Source organism: Perognathus longimembris, chromosome 9 (genome assembly GCF_023159225.1).
Source record: "Perognathus longimembris pacificus isolate PPM17 chromosome 9, ASM2315922v1, whole genome shotgun sequence".
Taxonomy (NCBI): domain Eukaryota; kingdom Metazoa; phylum Chordata; class Mammalia; order Rodentia; family Heteromyidae; genus Perognathus; species Perognathus longimembris.
In genome coordinates, this window is record NC_063169.1 from 11,395,725 (window position 1) to 11,416,167 (window position 20,443).

General features: G+C 43.3%; 1 protein-coding gene across 2 annotated transcripts in view; it reads right to left on the minus strand.

Moving 5' to 3' along the window:
* Window positions 1-20,443, minus strand: part of Armc2 (armadillo repeat containing 2) — a 101,765-nt gene that overhangs the window by 38,445 nt on the left and 42,877 nt on the right. For both annotated transcript variants that reach the window (XM_048353721.1, XM_048353720.1), the window contains 4 exons: window positions 18,613-18,711; window positions 14,542-14,717; window positions 9,983-10,085; window positions 8,317-8,540 (listed from right to left, as the gene is read on the minus strand). In XM_048353721.1, the coding sequence (XP_048209678.1) occupies window positions 8,317-8,540; window positions 9,983-10,085; window positions 14,542-14,717; window positions 18,613-18,711 (602 nt within the window). The remainder of the gene's footprint in view (window positions 1-8,316; window positions 8,541-9,982; window positions 10,086-14,541; window positions 14,718-18,612; window positions 18,712-20,443) is intronic.

A 20,443-nucleotide genomic window follows, 5' to 3' on the forward strand; every position in this document is an offset into this window, starting at 1 on the left:
CTGGTGGGAAGCGAGATCCCATTCCAACCCCCATGCAAAACAGGGCCAGTATCTGCCTGCCTTGCCAAAATAAGTCCTTCTGTAGTTCTAACACCAGTACTGCTAAGGGAGAGGAGGCAGGGAGGGAAGAGAAAGGTAAAATGGGCTTTAAGATGCATTTGAAAGAGCAGACTAAGAATAATACTGGATGAAAGAATAATGAACGTTCAGGAAGGGTACTGGTACCCTGTGTATTTATTCCCTTTCTACTTCATTCAAGCCAGCAGCAGTTCCTTCTTAGGCTCTGACCTTCCACATCTGATTGATCGTCCGTCCTTCTCTTCTCTCCATCACCAGATCCCTGCAACTTCATCTCTTTCCCAGACCCTACAGAGTCCCTAAACAAGCTTCTTCTACAGTCTCTCCATCTCCCCCACCCCCCCACCCCCCAGCAAGGCTGCTCGCTGCTGCTGGAGAGGCCTCTGAAATCCTGCTCCAAGGCCTCCTCCATCGTGCCAGGGAGATAAGTATACGAGACTCATCTTCACGAAATGCTAAAAGTGGATCTGTGGTTCAAGTGGTAGAATGCTATACTTGTGCAAAAAAGCCAAGCAAGCAAGAGCACTGAGTTTAAGCCCTAGTACCAGAACACACAATACAAGGAAGGACGCACGCATGCACGCATGTATGCACATATGCACGCGCATGCACGCATGCACACACACACAGAAACCTTGAATAAAGAAGTTCAGTGGGCCAGAATGTAACTCAGTGGCAAAGCACTGGCCTAGCAAGTACAATGGCCTGGGTTCAATTCCTAGTATCAAAAATAAGGAGAAAAAAGTACAATTTTTAAAAATGTATTCACAATTTCTGGGTGCTAGTGGCTCACACCTATAATCCTAGCTACTCAGGAGACTGAGATCTGAGGATCAAGGTTCAAAGCCAGCCTGGGCAGGAAAGTCCATGAAACTTTTATCTCCAATTGACCATGAGAAAAACCAAAAGTGGTGCTGTGGCTCAAAGCGGTAGAGTGCTGCCCTAAGCAAAATAGTCTAGCAATAGCACCTTGGCCCTGAGTTCAAGTCACATGACAGAAAAAAGAAAAAAAGGTCAAGGGATCGGTAGAGGTGTGGGTGACACAGTGCTTAATACCCATGAAGCTATGAAGACGCCCCACTTGGAGAGCAGCCTCCAGTCTCCGAGGCTTTCCTCTGGATGCCGAGCTGAGGCCAGTGGGAGCTAACGACTTTCTCAGGGAAAAATGCTGAGTGGTAGGAGACGAGGTAAAAAGCAGAGAAGGAAGGCATGAAGGCACCCCAAATTCAAGATGAAGAAATAGACTCCGAAAGCCTAGGCAGGCTCCCAGGCAGGCTGCTACCCTCGATTTTTGACTCCTTGTCTGCTGCTTTGTGCACTGGATTTGGTCTTTGTATCGAAACACGTTTCTTTCATTTGGCCATCATCTGGAATAGCCATAACCAAACTCCCTGGGGCTTTATCTCAACTGAACTGCCAATGGCAGAATGGCTCCCTTCCCACTGACGATGTGAAAGAAGAAATACAGCTGCCAGAGACCACAGACAGTGCCAAATGATCACAAACCAGAGCCGCACCATTTTCCAACCTCAGCAAAACCATCTCTGTCTAGTAACAAAAGCAAGTTTCCGCTTTTTTGGATTTGTGCCCAACTGAGTCCAACCACATATGTGCCCAAATCACAGCCGATGTGGTAACCCAATAAGTTTCATATCGGCCCACCTGTGATCAGTGCCATTCTGTACACATGAAATGACTGGTATCAAAAATGCCCAAGTGTTTTCTTTTAAATTGGGATTTACTAAGATATATGCTATAAGAGCATTATTCGTTTGTGATTTTTTTTTTTTTTTTTTGGCCAGTCCTGGGCCTTGGACTCAGGGCCTGAGCACTGTCCCTGGCTTCTTCCCGCTCAAGGCTAGCACTCTGCCACTTGAGCCACAGCGCCACTTCTGGCCGTTTTCTGTATATGTGGTGCTGGGGAATCGAACCTAGGGCCTCATGTATCCGAGGCAGGCACTCTTGCCACTAGGCTATATCCCCAGCCCTCGTTTGTGATTTTTGATGATACTTGGTACCTGGCTCCTGAGGTCTCTTTGACACATTTCAGACTGTGGGTGTCCTACTTCAGCAGGAAATGGTGCTGGCCTCAAGCCGGATGTCCTAGTTGGAGCCTCAACATTTGCCTGTTCATTGTTCTCTTCATGTTTGCCTATATGCCAGTTACTTTAGTAAAACTAGGAGAAAATTCATTCCTCTATGTTACTATATATTTTAATACAGAAGCAATCTTGAATGCCATAGAAACTAAACAGAATGCCAATGTGAGCAAAAATAAAGAAAAGGAATGTAATGAGGGTTTATGAGATCCCTCAAGGTGCTGGTGGCTCACACCTGTAATTCTACCTACTCAGGAGGCTGAGATTTGAGGATCCTGGTTCAAACCCAGCCTAGGCAGACAAATCTGAGAGACTCTTAGCTCCAATTACCTGGCCAAAAAAAACAAAACAAACATAAAACCAGAAGTGGAGCTGTGGCTCAAATGGTAGAGTGCTAGCCTTGAGAAAACAAAAAAAATAAAAATAAAAACAATGTCAGGAGTATGGGACTTGAATTCAAATCTGAGACACACACAAGAATTACCAAGTAGGTGTTTGGGATGTAGCTCAGTGGTAGAACACTTCCCTAGCATGTGTGAGGCCTAGGATTGAATCCCCAGCACTACAAGCAAATAAACAACAATAAGCAAATAGCAATCAAACTTGAAGTCATCACATGGATTTTCATAGCTATCCGTTAAAGTTAGTGATATTTATTCACTGTACTATGCATCACACCCCCAGTACAGTGAGCAGAGGAGGCTGAACAGACAGAAGTGTTGAAAAGAAACTGGGCCTGGAGATCTATTTCCTGTGCTGGACCTTCCATGCTGAGAGAAGACATTAGTATAATCCAAGCCTCCATTCCTGATTGATGAGTGGGGATTGCATATGTATCCCATCCCAGCCCTTTCCGCTCTCTCTTCTCCCTCCCTTCCTCTTGAGGGGTGTGACTGGGTAGGCAAACAACATTTGAGGATTCCAGATTGGAAAATTGGCTGGCCCGTCCCTTCCTAATCCACTGTGTCCAAGTTCGCTCCCGCCCCCCCCCCCCCCCCCAAGGCATTGCATGCTTAGGCCTCGGAGTCTCCCCACAGCTTCAGATCTGTTGTCCCTGTAGAATCTGGGGCAAGTGTGAGTCCCAAGAAAGGGCAGAGAAGGGAGATGGAAGAGCTTGGGCTCTAAAGCCTACTCTCCCACAATAAGTGAGTGATTGCTTAGGATTTGTTTTTGTGCTGGTACTGAGGACCAAACTCGTGGCTTCAAGAGCTCTAGGGACACAGCTCCATGCCTAGCTTTGTACTGGTGATAAGAATCTCACAGGCTCTTTTGCCCAGGCTGGCTTTAAACTGTGGGCCTCCTATCTCAGCTTCCTGACGTAGCTAGGACTATAGGCATGAATCACTAGTGACTGGTTAGTTTTGCTGCTGGGTTTGGCATGTCTTTATAGGAAGGACAGTTCCTGATTAGAAAACAATTGCCTCCTTCCAATCAACAAACACATCATTAAAGTTTTTTGTGAGATTAAAAAATTAGCAAGCTGGGGCTTGGAAGCTGGCTTAGTGGCAGAGTGCTTGCCTAGCATGCATGAAGCCCTGGGTTCAATTCCTCAGTACCACATAAAAAGAAAAAGCCCGAAGTCATGCTGTGGTAGAGTGCTAGACTTGAGCAAAAGAATCTAGGGACAGGGCTCAGGCCCTGAGTCCAAGCCCCAGGACTGGCAAAAAATAAAAATAAAAAACTAGCAAGCTTAGTAACCAACGCCATGCACTGTGACCATCCAACCCCAGGGATGGTTCCCTAAGCAAAACAAACTAGACAGTACTTATATTAACTATATTCTTTCCATGTTTATTTCTTAGTTTTGATAACTTCTGGAGTTACGTAAGGTGTAGCCATGATGGGACCATCATGAGACCTCTCTGTACTATTTTTGCAACATTTTGTGAATTTATACTTAGTTCGAAATAAAAGCTTAAAAAAAAAAGGCCAGCCACAAAAGCACACACTGTATATTCCATCTGTATTATGTGGCAGAACAGGAAGAGCTTTCTGTGTGGTGAAAGAGATCAGAAAGCTGGCTCTCTTTGGGGGGCAGAAGAGTGGGGATTCCTGGGGAGAGGTGGGAGGAAGTTTCGGAGGCCATATATATCTCGTGTGTCTTGATGAGGATGTGGACCAGTCACGGGGCAGTGCACTTTTGTCAAACTCCCCAAACACACCAGATCTGAGCAACTTGCACTACATGTCAATGTCTACTCAATCAAAACCCCAAGAAATTCTCACCCGCTGCCTCCTAGTCAATCCTTCAAAAGAAATATCTCCTTTGTTGTTGTTTAGCTGTCAAGTCTCCAATAATCTTATTTTCCAAAAGTCAGAATGGAGGAACAGTAGGAAGTAGGAAGACTCACCTTCCTGAAAACTTTACCTGAGAAGCCAAGTGGACTGGGACACTGGGACGCAGGGGAGTGAGTGGGACAAGGACTTGGGGTGGGGTGAGTCTCTGGGCTGATGCTTGAAGGCTTAGAGCCAGAGAAGTGGAACAGGATGAGAGGCAAGGCGCCCAAGCCAGCCCTGTCTGACACAATGCTCCTAACTTGCACAACGGTCTGTTAAAAGCAGGGAGAATAGATGTTCCTCTGAGGATTGGGCAGTGAAGTGGATAGCTCAGTGAAGTGGATAGCTCAGTGAAGTGGATAGCTCAGTGAAGTGGATAGCTCGCTTAGTGTGAGCAATGCTCTGGGTTCCATCCTCACACCGAAAAAACTAATAGGATGGAAGAAGGAAAGGAAGGAGGGGGGGAGGGAGGGAGGGAGGGAGGGAGGGGGGAGGTGGGGAGGGAGGAATCTAAATGAGTTGACTGTAAAGAAAACAAAAGGTTGGAAATAAAACCCAATGTAAGAATTAGGAATGCAAATTCAGGTCAGCCTAGTTTAAATATTTACATTAAACATCTATAGCTATGTAGTTGTAAATGGAAGAATATGGAGATTGTCTTTAATTGTAATGAAGCAGCTTTGTACATAATGATTTCAAGACACATGGGACAGATGAGACACTAGGGTATTTAGGAAATACCAAATATTGGAAATAGAAGACATTCCTTCCATTCCCCAGGAGGGGGGGCGGGGCGTGGCAGAAGTCCAAAGAGACTTTCTGAAGGAAGGAATCATCCCTACCTCCTGTATCACACCTTCACAATTGTTGGTCTTCAAAAGTCCCAAATGACCCCTAACACCTGGTGAGAGTTCATTCTAGATCCACACTAACAAGGTTTCCCTCTGTGTCCCCTCTTTAGGTAATGCTGGGCACCACTGGCCCACAGGAGCCTTGTCTTCTAGCGGCTGCATTTCTCAGGGAGCACTTCTTAAATTCTACCATTTTGGAATTTAGTGAACACATACAGTCTAATCTGCTTGGGTTATGGTTTTACCAACTCATATGTAGTTTTGGCCAGACTGTGAGTGCTAAGGCCACAGATGAGGCCACAGGCCCTCTCACCTTCTCAAAATGGGATTAGAGGCCCAGGTACAGAACTCAAAGCAGAAGTAGATGGGGGTGGGGCAGAGCCAGTCATTGGCACACTGTTATTGGGTTATGGGGAACCACGGAAAGGTGGGTCCTGACTGTAGCTGTCTGTCACTGTCACCACCAGAACAACCTGGCCCTGGGCAGCTACTCACAAACACAGGTGGAATGGCTGTCTGTTGACTGCAGCCACTTGCTGAATATGCAGATGTGTGTGCATGGACGTGCGCTAGACACCACACAAACCATCAAAGACAACACTTGAGTGTTTTCCTCTATGCAACCTCAAGCCCTCTGCAATGAAGGAGCTTTCCATCTACAAGCATTCCATCAGCTCTACTAGAATCAGTCTAAAAACTCCAGCAACACCTCTTCATGCATCTGAGATGTGGGCTCTCCAATCTGTTCCCCTCCAGGCACTCTCCAGCTATCCCCTAGTACGCCATCATTTTGCTGCCACTCTGATCTCACTGGCTCCTTCCCTGTGTGGATCCCAATGGTGGCACTCTGCAGCCTGGCATCCGAGGCCCATCCCTCCCAGGCCTCCTCCCTCTGCAGCCTGGCATCCGAGACCCACCCCACCCAGGGCTCCCCCCCCCACCCCGCAATCCCTCTGCTGTGGACAGCATGAGGTCCTCAGCATCTCCCAAGACCCCATGTATGGCCTTGTCCGTTTCCCAAAGCCTAGGCAGCCCTCAGCGCCCACCCAGCTGCAGATGCTTCCCACCCCCTCGAAGCTGTGACAGGCAGCTGGGGGAAACAGGACGGTGTGTGCCCTAGCCAGGTGCGGAGTTCGTTAGAAGGACCCCAGAAAATACACCCAAACTACTGAGGTTCTTTGGGTTGCTGTCCTAAAAGACAGCCCAACATTTATTTGTTCGTTTGTTTTGTGGTCATGGGGCTAGAACTCCGGGACAGGGGCTTTGTCCCTGAGCCTTTTTGCTCAAGGCCAGCACTCCACCCCTTTGAGCCTCAGCTCCACTTCTAGTTTTCTCGCGGTTAATTGGAGATAAGAGACTCCGGACTTTCCTGCCTGAGCTGACTTTAAACCTGATCCCCAGATCTCAGCCTCCAGAGTAGCTAATACAGGGGAGAGCCATTAGCACCCAGATTGTATTTTTAAAAAGCTTCTGTAATGTTCGCCTTCTCTCTTCTTGAAGATAACGTTATTAATACAACCTCAAGTAACTTTTTTTTTCTAGTTGAACAAGATTGTTTTTAAAATGTCCTATGGCCAGGACTTAGCAGGTTCTGAAGGAGGGTATAGACAAAGGGTTGTGGTTCTGCCCAAGACGCGATACACAGTTCTGAGAACCCTCCAAATCCCTCCCTTTCATCTTCCATTCCCTTCCCCTCCCTCCCTCCTTCCCCTCCCTCTCTCCTTCCTCTCCATCCCTTCTTTCCTTCCTTCTTTTGTTGTTTTGAGGCAGTCTTGCTACATAGCCCAGGGTGGCCTCAAACTCATGATCCTCCTGCCTCAGCCTCCCAAGTGTTGAGATTAGAAACATGCTCCATTTTACTTAGTTCCGGCAATTTTTATAGTCTTCCCTATGTGCTCTTACATTTTAACAGAAATGATCATCGTTATGTAACAAGAATTTGTTAATAAGGAAAACTCTGAATATGATTCAAAACACTGACAGCCAGAGAATAATATTTCTCAAATCTTCCTGGACCAAACATAGCACGCCAATGGAATCATGCATCATCCATCTTTAAGCAAGAGGTTTTTACCATCTTTAAGCAAGAGGTTTTTACCACCTTCTTTAAAATACAGAAAGACCCAAATCCAAAATTAATAATCCTCATAAATATTTTTAAGTATCTTGAAGTCAGGATGTAAATCTAATTTTGAACATTTTTTTCTAATGGCTTACAGCACTCTGAATGCTCAATGAATCATCATTAATTGACAAGCACATTCCAAATAGCATGAGTTATTATATCAAGAATGCTATTATTCTCTATATAAATGCTATTAAGAGTAAAATCTCATCTAAAAGAGAATATGAGAGCCAGACCAGCTCCAGTGAACATAATTGAACCACGAAATTTAATCTGTCTCAAAAGCAGTAATAAAAGTCCAACACCTAACAAGATTTTCCCTCTTGCTCTGGTCCTAATAAATGTATCTAGTTTTGTTCCCTGCATGTCATTTGCACACCCTGGGCCTGTTCACCCCGTGTGTCATTCCCTTCTGCTTCTTGTGGTAGGTAGAGAAGCCATAGCCTCAGCTACCAATCAACAGAACCAATCTCAGGCCACACTCGTTTGGAAACTCTAAGCACTCAACACTTTTGCAAAGAATTGCAACTTTTTCATCCAGACTTGCTTTCCTCTTCGGGCAGTGGAAATAGATGTCAAGGAGTGTGTGAGTGTGTGTGTGTGTGTGTGAGTGTGTGAGTGTGTGTGTGTGTGTGTGTGTGTGTGTGTGTGTGTGTTGGTACTGGAGTCTTGAATTCAGGGTCTCTTGCTCTTTCTTGGCTTTTTCACTCAAGACTGATATTCTACCACTTGAGCCACATCTCCATTTCTGGCTTCTTGCTGGTTAATTGGAGACAGGAGTCTTGGATTTTTCTGCTCTGGCTGGCGTCCAACCATGATCCTCAGATCTCAACATCATCAGGCGGTTAGCCACATAGCTAACCCTTTTAATAAGCAAAACACTTACCTGAACTAACAAGTGGTCCAAATTAGGCAAACATGTGCCACATTGTGCAGTGTGCTCATTCATTTGCTTGATCAGATTCAGCAATATTTCCACAGCACCTTTGTTGATCATTTCAGTAAGGAATCCTGGATTTCCAGAAAGGAATTTGATCGTCCCCATACAGTATAAAAAGGCTTCGGTGTTAGTTCGTACATCTTCACTTCTCAGTACTTCCAATAATAATTCTGCCAGAAACATGAATTACTGTGAGTGTCTAAGTTGTCTCCTACTTGCCAGAGGAGAATATATCAGAGCACTTGTATATGAACATCAAATACGATTTGGAAAATATGGTCATACAAACCTACATGCAAATGGTTGTTAAGGATAACTTAATGCACAAGTAAGAAAGTATTCTTTAAATCAAATGCTGTCGTCTGCCTCCTACTAATATTTGCTTGCTTTGGCTACAAAAATTTTGAGTTATTAATTTTAATCATTATAGGAGTTTGAGTTAAATTTCAACAAACCTAAGAGTATATTTGTTGCTATATTAAAGGGAAATAAACCAAGACAGAAACTTTAAAAAAATCTCAATTGCCATAGAAAAGATAAATTGAATATGATATCCATCTTTTCCTAAGATAATATAAGAACATCTACCCAAATGACATCCAACTACTAGATTCCACGAATAATCCTGGCAACTCTACTCAGGGTAATAAATAATCTCCTACTAAGTGTATTAATGTCAATATGATTACTTGTCAGATTATTTCTTTGCTTTCAGTCTACAATTCTCAATTAGGTGACTCATTGACAGACATGGCTTTTAGTACTGCTCGGTCTGCTGATAAGGGGGAAGAGGAAGAGGAGGAGGAAGACAGGTTGAGAACAGTTATTCTGTTATCAAAAGAAGACAGTTTTTTTTTCACACAGTGGACACTCAGAGCAGAAACATTACCTCAAAGCTGTCCATTTAGGTAACTGTGTACAGATGCAAATTATTTAGGGGTATGTCAAGAATTGGTATTTAATAAAATGTCTCTGTCTACATTGGCAACATTTTGATGGCAAACATACAACAGAGATGTCTCTTGATTTTTAGTCATCTCTAGAATACCAAAAGAAAATAATTTTTCAAAATAATGTATATGGTTTGTGTATGTGTGTGTGTGTGTGTGTGTGTGTGTGTGTGTGTGTGTGTGTGTACTGTGTACTGGAAAAGGACAAGGAAGATACACCTAAGCACTATCACCTACAGTTCTGGGATGAGTGGGTAGGAATGGAATGGAAGGAATAGAGGGTGAGCCTTTTTACTATTTTTGTCTATTTTTCTAGTATCTTCATCAATGATGAAAAGAATTTTGACAATGTAAGAAAGCTACTGGTTTGTTTTTTTCTAATAGGAAATTAACGGATTTTCTTTTTTAGTATCATCCTGTAAAGCCACTTGAACATTATAAAAAGTACCTTATAAAGTCCCTGTATGAATTTGGAAACAAAACAAAATGTCACACTGGACTCCACATGAGCCATTAAACTGAATGTCGAAAACAGAGGAGGCTCAAAAATCCTCATTGCATCGTCTGTATTTCACTAGAAAATAAAATCTCCCTGCTGCCATCATTGTAGCTTTTTTTTTTCTCAAAAGTTTTCATTGTCCGCAGGCCCAACGTTCACTCACCCAAGATGTCGTCGTTTTCAAACAGGGAGTCATTCTTCTCGTTCCTACTGATTTTAAATATAAGCTTGCAGATATTAAGAAGATTCTTTCTACTCACTTTAAGCTGCAGAGAAAGAAAACACTTCCGTTTCTATCATAGCAGGGATAGAAGCATGTCATCAAGAACACATCCTTATCAAAAATGCAACAAGTCTATTTTCAAGCATAAGTACAAGTTCTAAAGAAACAACTTTGAAAGGTTTAGGCTACTTAACCCAATTATAGTTAGAACCATAACATGTATTTATTTCTTGAAAACACTGTGTGGTAGTTATGGGTGGGGGGCTTGAACTGGGGGCCTTGCATTCCTAACATGGCTTTTGTGTTCAAGGCTGGTGCTCTACCACTTGAGCCATACCTCCCCTTCCAGTGTTTCCTTGTTTTCTGATTAGCTGGCAATAAGAGTCTGTCTGATTTGACTGCCTAGGCTGGCATCAAATCAAGATTCTCAGATCTCAATTCCTTGCATAGCTAGGATTATAGGCATGAGGTACCAGCACCTGGTTTCAAACTGCCTTGTGTTACATGTAAGGTTATTAATTATTTTTAGAAGAACACATGGGGGGAAAAAAGATGAAAAGCCTATCAGGGAGAAAGGGGGTAGGGAATTGCCAATTTAATTAAGCAGAGTCATTACTTGAAAACACAAAATTTAAAAGAAAACGAGATACCAAAATTGCAGAGTACACTGATTTAGAAAAGAACCCATGGCAGAAGAGAAGGAGAGAAAATAAAAGGGGAATCATGTTCTCCTCACCATTTGATCACATTATTCACAGGTGTTTCTTTGTGAGGCAATTCTGGAGTGCCTTGAGATAATCATTAATGGTCAAAGTTGAAAATTACCTTCTAATTCATGCAAACATTCCAAGTAAACACAAAGCAATAAGGAAATGTACTTTCTTTTTAAAGAAAGCATGACTTGGATGACTAGCTGAATCAATGGTCTAAATTAGCAGTAAAACAAACACAAAAAGTTTAAATGTCCAATGTAAGAAAATAATTTAGTAAACACTATATTAATCACATTAAGCAGGCACAAAGATCTGTGACCAGACCCTTAAAGAGAACCATCTTTCTCCTTACTATTAGAACAATACTATTTAAGAACTCAGAAAATAAGCCCACCAAGAAAATAGGAACAATGAGCTGGTGTGCAGTCCCAGTTCTCAGGAGGCTGAGTCAGGAAGATGAGAGAGAGAGAGAGAGAGAGAGAGAGAGAGAGAGAGAGAGAGAGAGAGAGAGAGAGAGAGAGAGACAGAGACAGAGACAGAGAGACAGAGAGAGACAGAGAGTTCAAGCCCAGGGCTTGAACTCAGGGTGCTGTCCCTGAGCTTTTGTGCTCAAGGCTAGTGCTCTACCACTCGAGCCACAGCTCTACTTCTGGCTATTTGGTGGTTAATTAGAGACAGAGTGTCTCACAGACTTTCCTGCCTAGGCTGAGTTGGAATTGTGATCCTCACATAGCAGCCTTGGAAGTATCTACAGTATCTAAGATTACAGGCAAAAGCTACAAGGTTACAAGTTTGGGGCCCGACAGAGCTGTATTATGAGACTATTTAAAAAGCAAAACAAAATAATCCTCCCCCCCAAAAAAAACCCCACCTATCTCCATATCAATGAAAACACAGTATACACTGTCGTTAAGATTTAAGAATGCATTTGAATCATTAGATGGAGAGTCCTTCAGGTTGAAACCCGGATGCATTATTCTCTTGTGTGCGGGTTATGACAGGTGGCATTCCTCACCCATCAATGAATACAATGACCCTGTGCCCAAGCTTACGTTTCCAGTGAAAAGTGGCAAAGAAAATGAAATTAGTGTCAACAATACAAGCAACGACAGAAAAAAGAAAGGAAAAAGGGGAACAAGGAAATAAGAAAGAAAAACAGAAGGGAGAGAGAGAGAGAAGAAAAAAGAATGATGGCCTATGTCAGTTTCCATTCAAAACCAAATTCCTCAAACTTGATAGATTGATATCCCAGCCTATGGATAGCTGTGATTATGATCTTCGGATGACATAATGATGGAATTATATGTAAGGATCATAGACTGCGTCATCCCATTCTGCCCCTCCCCCCACGCTCACGCCCCCTTCCCTCTGCTTCTTTGTCCCCAGGGCTCCCTATGCCCTTGGCACTCTGTCCACTGCCCACCTTGTCAGCCAGGCCTGAGCTCACACATTCACTGTGGTCCCAGTGGGAGGCAGGATTCCTGACAAAGCTTTGCATGGTGCGGCACTTTTCTTTTTATGTTAAAAATAATACTTTATTTGATTCAAAGCAAGTTTGGCAAAAGAAAGGTAAGAGAAGTTGAAAAGAGATTTCTAATATTATCTCTCTGTATAATCACGGATGACATCATGATACTTCTTTTCTGCTTCTGCCCCTGTGTGAAGACAGCTAGACTCCCCCCTCTGAATACAGTGGCATTCATACTGGAGGATATATGTTCATACTTTGGAAAAAAAAATCTTAATACAGACTGACGTATTTTTGTAAGATTTCTTTTAGGCGTTTAATGGTTAAAATTAAAAAGGCTTTCGGGAATTCTATATAACCAAAGAATGTAAGAAATCAGAAGAAACAAACATTCACTGAATGCTCTTAGCTATAAATATTTCTTAAATGTCTGAATTATAATATTAAATGAGTTGATAGACTAACTAATGGCAGGAAGAAGAGTAATAGAATAGTAAAAGCAAAAACAACAAGAGGGGGGAAAAAACCCTTCAAGTTCCATTTGTCTTTAGGCTCTCCTAGTTTTTCTTTAATGGTTCTTAGGGTATGGGTCTTTTGAAAATTCACATAGAACTCCATGACCAAAGCGCAACCTACACAGGATCTAGGCTGGAATGGTTTTGGACGTGCAAGCAGGAGATAGGAGGTTGGCCTTTGATGGCTTCAGTTCCAGTGGTTCTGTGGCTAACCAGAAGGCCCAGTGACTCCAGTCTGCACCCTGGAATTTAACCGAGAGCCCTGCCTTGGTTTCTGCCAGGCAGCCAATGTCCCCCATAGGGCTTTTTCTCTCGCATAGCCTGTTCCTTGCTGTGGGCAGATTACTTAGCCTTTTGCCCTAAAATAGTTAAATTATCCTCTGTGTATAATTAACTTGAATGACATCATGAATAGCCAAGGTAATATTTTCTCTGTGAAGCATTTGTGATTTCCTGGCTTGCCTTATCTTTGTTTTTTCTTTCTTTCTTTTTTGACTTGGTGCAGAACAAGATCCAGCTGGTTTAATACAGGTGATTCCGGAGCTCTGGCAGCGCCGGTCTTGCCTCGCTAGTTACAATTGTAGAATAAAATCACGACTTTGGTTCTGGTGATGCTGGGGATCGAACCCAGGGATTTGTGTACATGAGGTGATTTCTCCACCACTGAACTATACCCCCAGCCTAAAAGCAGCTATTTCAAACACATCTTATACTCAGTCATATCTCTCAATTTCTAAAAAGGGAATGTGAACACTTTAGGATGACAGCTAAAGAAGAAGAATGTAGCCTCCACCCAAAATTGCATGGATTATACAGTCAGAATATTCTGTTTTATGAAAGACTTCATTATAAAAAAAAGACATGGTGGACACTTTGACAACACTATTAGTATGCCAACGCTCTCTCTCTCAGGTGTACTTTACGATATGAATTATGGAGCACTAACATAAAGCTTTGATTTTCTTGACACCACACAAACAAAGCTTCATTCATTAGTTTCTGTGGCTCTCCTAGAACATTCCATAGTGATTAGGGCTTATCTCTTGGTTCCAACTGTTTATGGCTGTGACAACAAAGCGTTCCACTCAAACAATGATATTTTGTTCCAGGCAGTTTCTGCAGACTTTTATTTGGTGTCCGGCCTTTTCTTCTAACACTTTATTGCACCTTCCTGTGACCACACACAGCTGGTTTCCTCATTCACATTGGTTCATAAAGCACCTGGCCATTGTGTCTGTCACCCAAATTAAGTTATTTCTCTAATCACATGACGGAATCAGCAGCGAGCTGGGGCCACAGGCAGAGGTCCCACCTGTACCATCTCATACTGTGACCTCCAGTCAAGTTACTTCGGTAACTGCTCTGATTAGATTTAGTGTTATTGCTGTTTTCTTTCCCTTCTTGCCTTTTACTTTCCCTATTTCCTATCGCTGGGCACCAGTGGTTCACACCTGTAATCCCAGCTACTCCAGAGGCTGAGATCTGAGAATTGCAGTTTGAAGCCAGCTTGGGCAGGAACATCCATGCGATTCATTATCTCCAATAAACTACTAAACAATAGAGAAGTGGAGCTGTGGCTCGTGTGGTGGAGCACTAGCCTTGAGCAAAAGAAGCTTAGGGGCAGTGTCCAGGGCCTGAGTTCAAGCCTCAGGACCAGCGCGCACACACACATTATCCAAATGTAACAATGTATCTGAATATTTTCTATCCACTCAGTCTTAATCCTTTAGATAATATTACAAATAAGGCATTCAACAAAATATGTCTGTGTTGTGGTCCACTGGACCAGAGAGAAACACTTACTGCTAGGATAAGTTTGGCAAGTTTAAGGCTGAGCGAGTCTGAGCCAACATCGACTAGTTTGTACAGCGTCTTCAGCAGAATACTTCTTCTCTTAAACTTGTTCCCAAGCAGGTTTCCTTCCTCCAAAACACGATGGAGCTGTGTGCAAGCAGCACACACTCTCCCAATGTTCTCTTCTGTCAGAGCAAAGAGAGTAAAGCAACACTAACTCAGCAGGGTCCAGCTCCCAGGTGGGTTAAACACAGTTTAATTAAAAACAAGAATAAAAACAAAACAACCCAGTATTAAATTCCTCAACACTATTTTCCCTTTTCCTATCACTTCTAGTTACTTGTTTTTATTTTCATCTCTTTGATCCACCCCCTACTACATTGACTTATTTTCTATCTAGGCAGTTAGCATATCTTGAGCCCACGGAGCATATTAAAGACTGCGACCTGCACCTATTTCGGGTGCTGCCATCCAACTCCTGCTGTGATCTGTTGGGTCTCACAGAAGTAGTATCACTTGCCTCTTCACCTCAACTCTAGTTCCATTCATCTAGAATGTTCTCCTTACCTTTGTTCCTATTTTTATTTGTGTTTTGGCTCCTCAAGAAAAGAGGCACAATTCCACATTCAACACCAATATTTTCGCCTTGTACTGGTATTTACAGTGCAGGGTGAATGTGGGTACGGGGCTTGGTGCTTAGTGCCCACAACCAGTAGGGACCCTGTCTTACCTATCTTTGAATCAGTAGCCCAGGGGATGGCAGAAGGGCTACACAATCCATAATACTACCTCATGCATATTCAGTTTTTAGTATATCAGGTGATGAAAATAATGTTCTTAGAGGAACAATGATTGTCACTGGGGAAAAGCGGGCCCTCTCTTGTATGGAAAGCTCAAAATGTCTCCAAACCCATCATTAGGTGATCAACAAGGAAATTTTGGTCAGGAAACAGGGAAACCCAGGACATTTTATTTTACGGTTATGAATGTGAGGAGGGAAATCTGAAGAGTGGTCTTGGTGATAATAGGCAGGCATGGAAGAGGAACATGAGAATAAAAGAAGTCAAAATGCAGGTATCCTGTTTAAAAAATATTATCTCTGATAGATTCCATCACACGATTTAAAACGAGAAGACCAATCTTAAATAAATATCCTCATGCACTCTTGGAAGCCCCGTGGAGGAAGCGGTGCCTGCGGGGCGGAGGGGCGGGGGGAAATGACTCCGGACATTTTTAGCTCTTTTCAACAATAACATCTAAGACAAATAGTTTAAAACCTCAATAGCAGGGCAACCTCCAATGCCTTTCAGTTACACGCTTAAATAAATGAACTGATGGGAAGTGACTTAGACCAACCTCAAATAAAGGCCAAAGTCTGAAGTCTATGGTATGAAACACCCTGGTTATGTCATTTTGTTCCTGTGTGACGAGCAGTTTCTTCACAAGTCCAAGGTCCTAGCTCTGGGCCATTTTTGGTCCTCAAGGTTTTTTTCTCAGAGTCATTTCCCTCAACAAGAACCTTAGTAATTACCAAGGGGAAAAATAGCAACTCTGTTACAGAGGATGAGCCTGGTAGATACCACCTGGCCCCAGGGGTCTAGCAAGACACTAATTAGCACCATGGGCACTGAGAAGGACTCAGACTCTTCTTGTACAAGCTGAGCCAAAGGCTTTGGATTTGACTGTGAGAGAACACCAGACAAACTGGTTAATGGTCTGCTTTGTACAATAAATGGAATGAATTCTTCAAGCACATCAAGATCATGAAGGAGATGTGACAAATGATTGGAATGTGTGACCCAGGGTTTTCTTGTTCTATAAAAGACATCACTGGGGGCATTCAGACAAATGCCTCAAGTGGTAGAGTATCTGACTAGCAAGTATGAGGTCCTGAGTTCAAACACCAGTATCACTAGGGAAAAGATATATATATACATATATATATATATATATATATATATATATAATACAGAGAGAGAGAGAGAGTCTAAAAGAAACCACTGACAAAATCTAAGCAAGATTTATAGAGAATTGCATAATTTCCAGACATGGATGAGAATGTTCCTGTTTCTACAAAAACACAGATCAAAGCACTTAGGGCCATGAACATCATGTCAGTAACTTGATCTCAAAAGATATGAAGAAGAAAATATGGCTGGGAAGGAGGCAGAAAGAGAGGGGGAGGGAAAGGAGAGGAAAGAATGGTAAGAAACTAGAATTGGTATTGGTATTGGAGACTCTTTTGTAACTTTCACGTGTGCCTAAGATTATGTCAAAAGAAGTTATACAGGGCTGGGAATATGGCCTAGTGGCAAGCGTGCTTGCCTCGCATAAATGAAGCCCTGGGTTCAACTCCCCAGCACCACATATATAGCAAATGGCCACAAGTGGTGCTGTGGCTCAAGTGGCAGAGTGCTAGCCTTGAGCAAAAAGAAGCCAGGGACAGTGTTCAGGCCCTGAGTCCAAAGCCCAGGACTGGCAAAAAAAAAAAAAAAGAAAAAAAGAAAGAAAGAAAGAAGTTATGCAGAATCCCATGGCACCAAGTAATTCAGCCTTGCCGCCATTTGCATTTCTTTAAGTCATCTGGGAAGAAGGGAGATCTAGCCACATTCCAAACTCCTCCACTGTACCCTAAATCCTCTCTTGGTGTCCGAGATGGGAAGAGCAGGGGAAAGCACACAGTTCCTAAATGAAGAGCCCAAAGCTCACCCAGCATGCTAACAGGAGGGGAGGATATAGTCACAGAGGACTTTGCACCCGTCGCCTGGCAGGTGAAGACACTATGGCACACAGAGTTTAGGTGACCCACGCCCCCCGCCCGAGCAGTTCCAAGACCAGAGACCCTGTCCAAGACTCCAGCATTGACCTGAGCAGGACTCCTGCACAGCTCCCAGCCTGCATGGGCAGGGCTCGCTTAGTCCTTCTCCTAGGGTTTCTGCCCCTGCCCGCCACACTGCTTTGCACATCTACACAGTATTCATTCAACATTTCCCACGGGGGGCCCTGATAGCCAGCACTGGGCTTGGCCTTGGGGCTAGGACTGGAGCTGGTTCATGTTCAGAGCTGCAAAGAGGGAGGAAAGTAGGGAGCCATTCCTAAGCAGCTTCCCATATCCGTGGCAGGGCCTTCGCCCCACTTGCTAGGCTGCCAGCTAGATCAAGAAAAGCATGGGCAGAGCTGTCGGCCTCCAGGCTCTGCCTGTGATCTGTCTGCAGCTTCCCCTTTCCACAGGATGAGTAGTATCTCTAGAGAGGCGAAATCAGCACTTCCTCCGACAAGAGATCATTAATTTGTATCACAAGGAGAACCATAAGAGTGGTTATCTGGGAGTAAAATATAATTTGACTCACTAACATTTTGGCTTATATGCAATATGTAACTTTGTGCATGTGTACCATTACTGGAGCTTGAACTCAGGGCTTTGGCACCGTTCCTTAGCTTTTTGTGCTCAAAGCTGGCATGTTAACCACTCAAGCCATAGCTCTACTTCTGGCTTTTTGGTGGTTACTTGGAAATAAGTCTCATGAACTTTTCTTCTAGGGCTGTCTTTGAGCTGTAACCCTCAGTTCTTAGCCTCTTGAGTAACTAAGACCACATGCATGAGCCTCCACACCTAGCTATAAATTATTTATTATACTCATTCCTGGGTAAATAAATAGATGCCTTTTTTGTGTGATGTGGGTGTGGGGGTATGCGCACGCACATGCACACCCCTACACATGGGTCTTGGGGCTTTGAACTCAGGGCCTGGTCACTGTCCCTGAACTTCTTTTGCTTAAGGCTAGTGTTCTACCACTTGAACCACAGTTCCACCTCTGGCTTTTTTTTTCTTTGAGTCATATATTGGAGATAAGAGTCTCATGGACTTTTTTGCCCAGGCTGTCTTCAAACCCAGATCCTCCAAACCTCAGCCTCCTGAGTAGCTAGGATTATAGGCGTGAGTCCACTGACATCTAGCAACTTCATTTGTTTTTGATTCTGTTCACATGATAGTCAAAGGAAACTAAAAGTATCCAGCTAATAGAGAACATATATATAACCACAGATATTTTTTATTTAAAGTAAGAACTGTTCTCTTACCCTTTTCTAATTCATGCAAAATTGGTACAATTCTTGTATTCCAAAAGACTTCGTCAACTTCTGTTTCTGCATCTTTTTCTTTCAAGTTGGCTTTTGAGTCTGCAAAAGAAACCCAGACAGGAGAAGGCGCAAGAGTGGATATGGACAAGAGCCTTTCCTACTTATGTCTAAAATCAATAAGGCAAACAGTTACATTTCAACCTTGTCCTCTACCCCTTACCCACATCTAACTAACTCTAATTACAGCTACAAGTCTTTTAAGCAAACAACCCAGAATAAAACTCAGATAAAAGATACTGCAAAGAGATTAGAACTTTAAAATATATAAGTGCTTTGTGTTCATCAGTCAGGTAAACTGTTTTGAGTTATTTTTTTACATATTCCACTGAAATATAGGACAGGTAAACTGTACATATGTAAAGAATAAAGCTTCAGAAAAAAAAAAGTTTTTTTGGTCGGTCATGGGGCTTGAACTCTGGGCTTAGGCGCTGTCCGTGAGCTCCTCAGCTCAAGGTTAGAGCTCTACCACTTGAGTCACAGCACCACTTCCAGTTTTCTGGTGGTTAACTGGAGATTAGAATCCCATGGACTTTCCTGCCCAGGCTGGCTTGGAACTGCAATCCTCAAATATCAGCCTCCTGAGGAGCTAGGATTACAGACATGAGCCACCAGCACCTGGCAATCTTTCTATGTTGATGTTCTATTTTGGCAATAGTGGAGCTTGAATTCAGAACCTCATGCTTTCTAGGCAGACATTCTACCACTGAGCACCATCCCCAGACCTTTTATTTTAGTTAATTTTCAGAAAGGTCTTAGGTTATGCCCAGAGCTGGCCTACAAACAAGATTGTCTTATTTATACCTCTTACATGGCTGGGATTAAAGGCATGGCCCATTGTTGCCAATTAATTTGTTCAAATGGGGTCTGACTAACTTTTTGCCTGGGCAGATCTCAAACCTTAATCCTCCCGAGCTCTGCCTCTTGAGTAGCTGGGATTACAGGTATGAACCACCTCACCTGAACAAAAACTTTGAATATTTAATAAAAAAATTTCTAAAAAGACTTAAAAAGAGCTTCTTTTCTAGAGCAAATAAAAAGTCTCGATTATATTGCACCTGTAACATCAAAGCAAGTAACTTCCTGTGGGGTGTGAGGAAAAGCCTGGGTTTTCCCCACCGTTTTTTGTCACTGGTGCATTGTGTGACTGGGGTCTAACCTCTGATCCTTTCAGAGCCCGTTTCCTCGCCAGGGAAACAGCAATGAGAACATTCGCCTTCAGGGTTATGAAAACATGAAGACATGGCCTCAGTGAGGTGCTGGGCCCAGGATCCTGCATCTAGCAGCAGCCCGTATGGACAGAGTCTTTTTCCCTGGCTGGTCACTAGCTACAGTGTGCCACAGCTGTGTTCTGAGAAGTCCATGCTGTAGGCACACAGAAGCGCCCAGAGCAACGCTGCCAGGGATGGTGCCCACTGGGTGCTGTGGCCTCTGGTCTACTTTTATAACATTAGGAGAACACTCCTACCTTGCCTCCCGTTTTACAGATGAGGAAAGTGAAATCCAGACTGTTGAGTTACCTGCCCAATGTATAATGCCACTTGCGTTTAACCTCTAAGATATTCTGCCCACACCAACCCCACAAACTAATAGGTGGGGAATGTAAATCAATAAACTCCTAAACATGGTTACCACCCACTTAGGCAGAAACCCCAGATCTGAAACACTGCCTATGTCCCGCAGTGGGGCGCGCCAGGCTGCACAGCAGGGAGAGGTGAATTCCAATTCCTCAGCCATCTCTGAAAGCCATTGGAAGCTCTTGGCCTGGCAACTA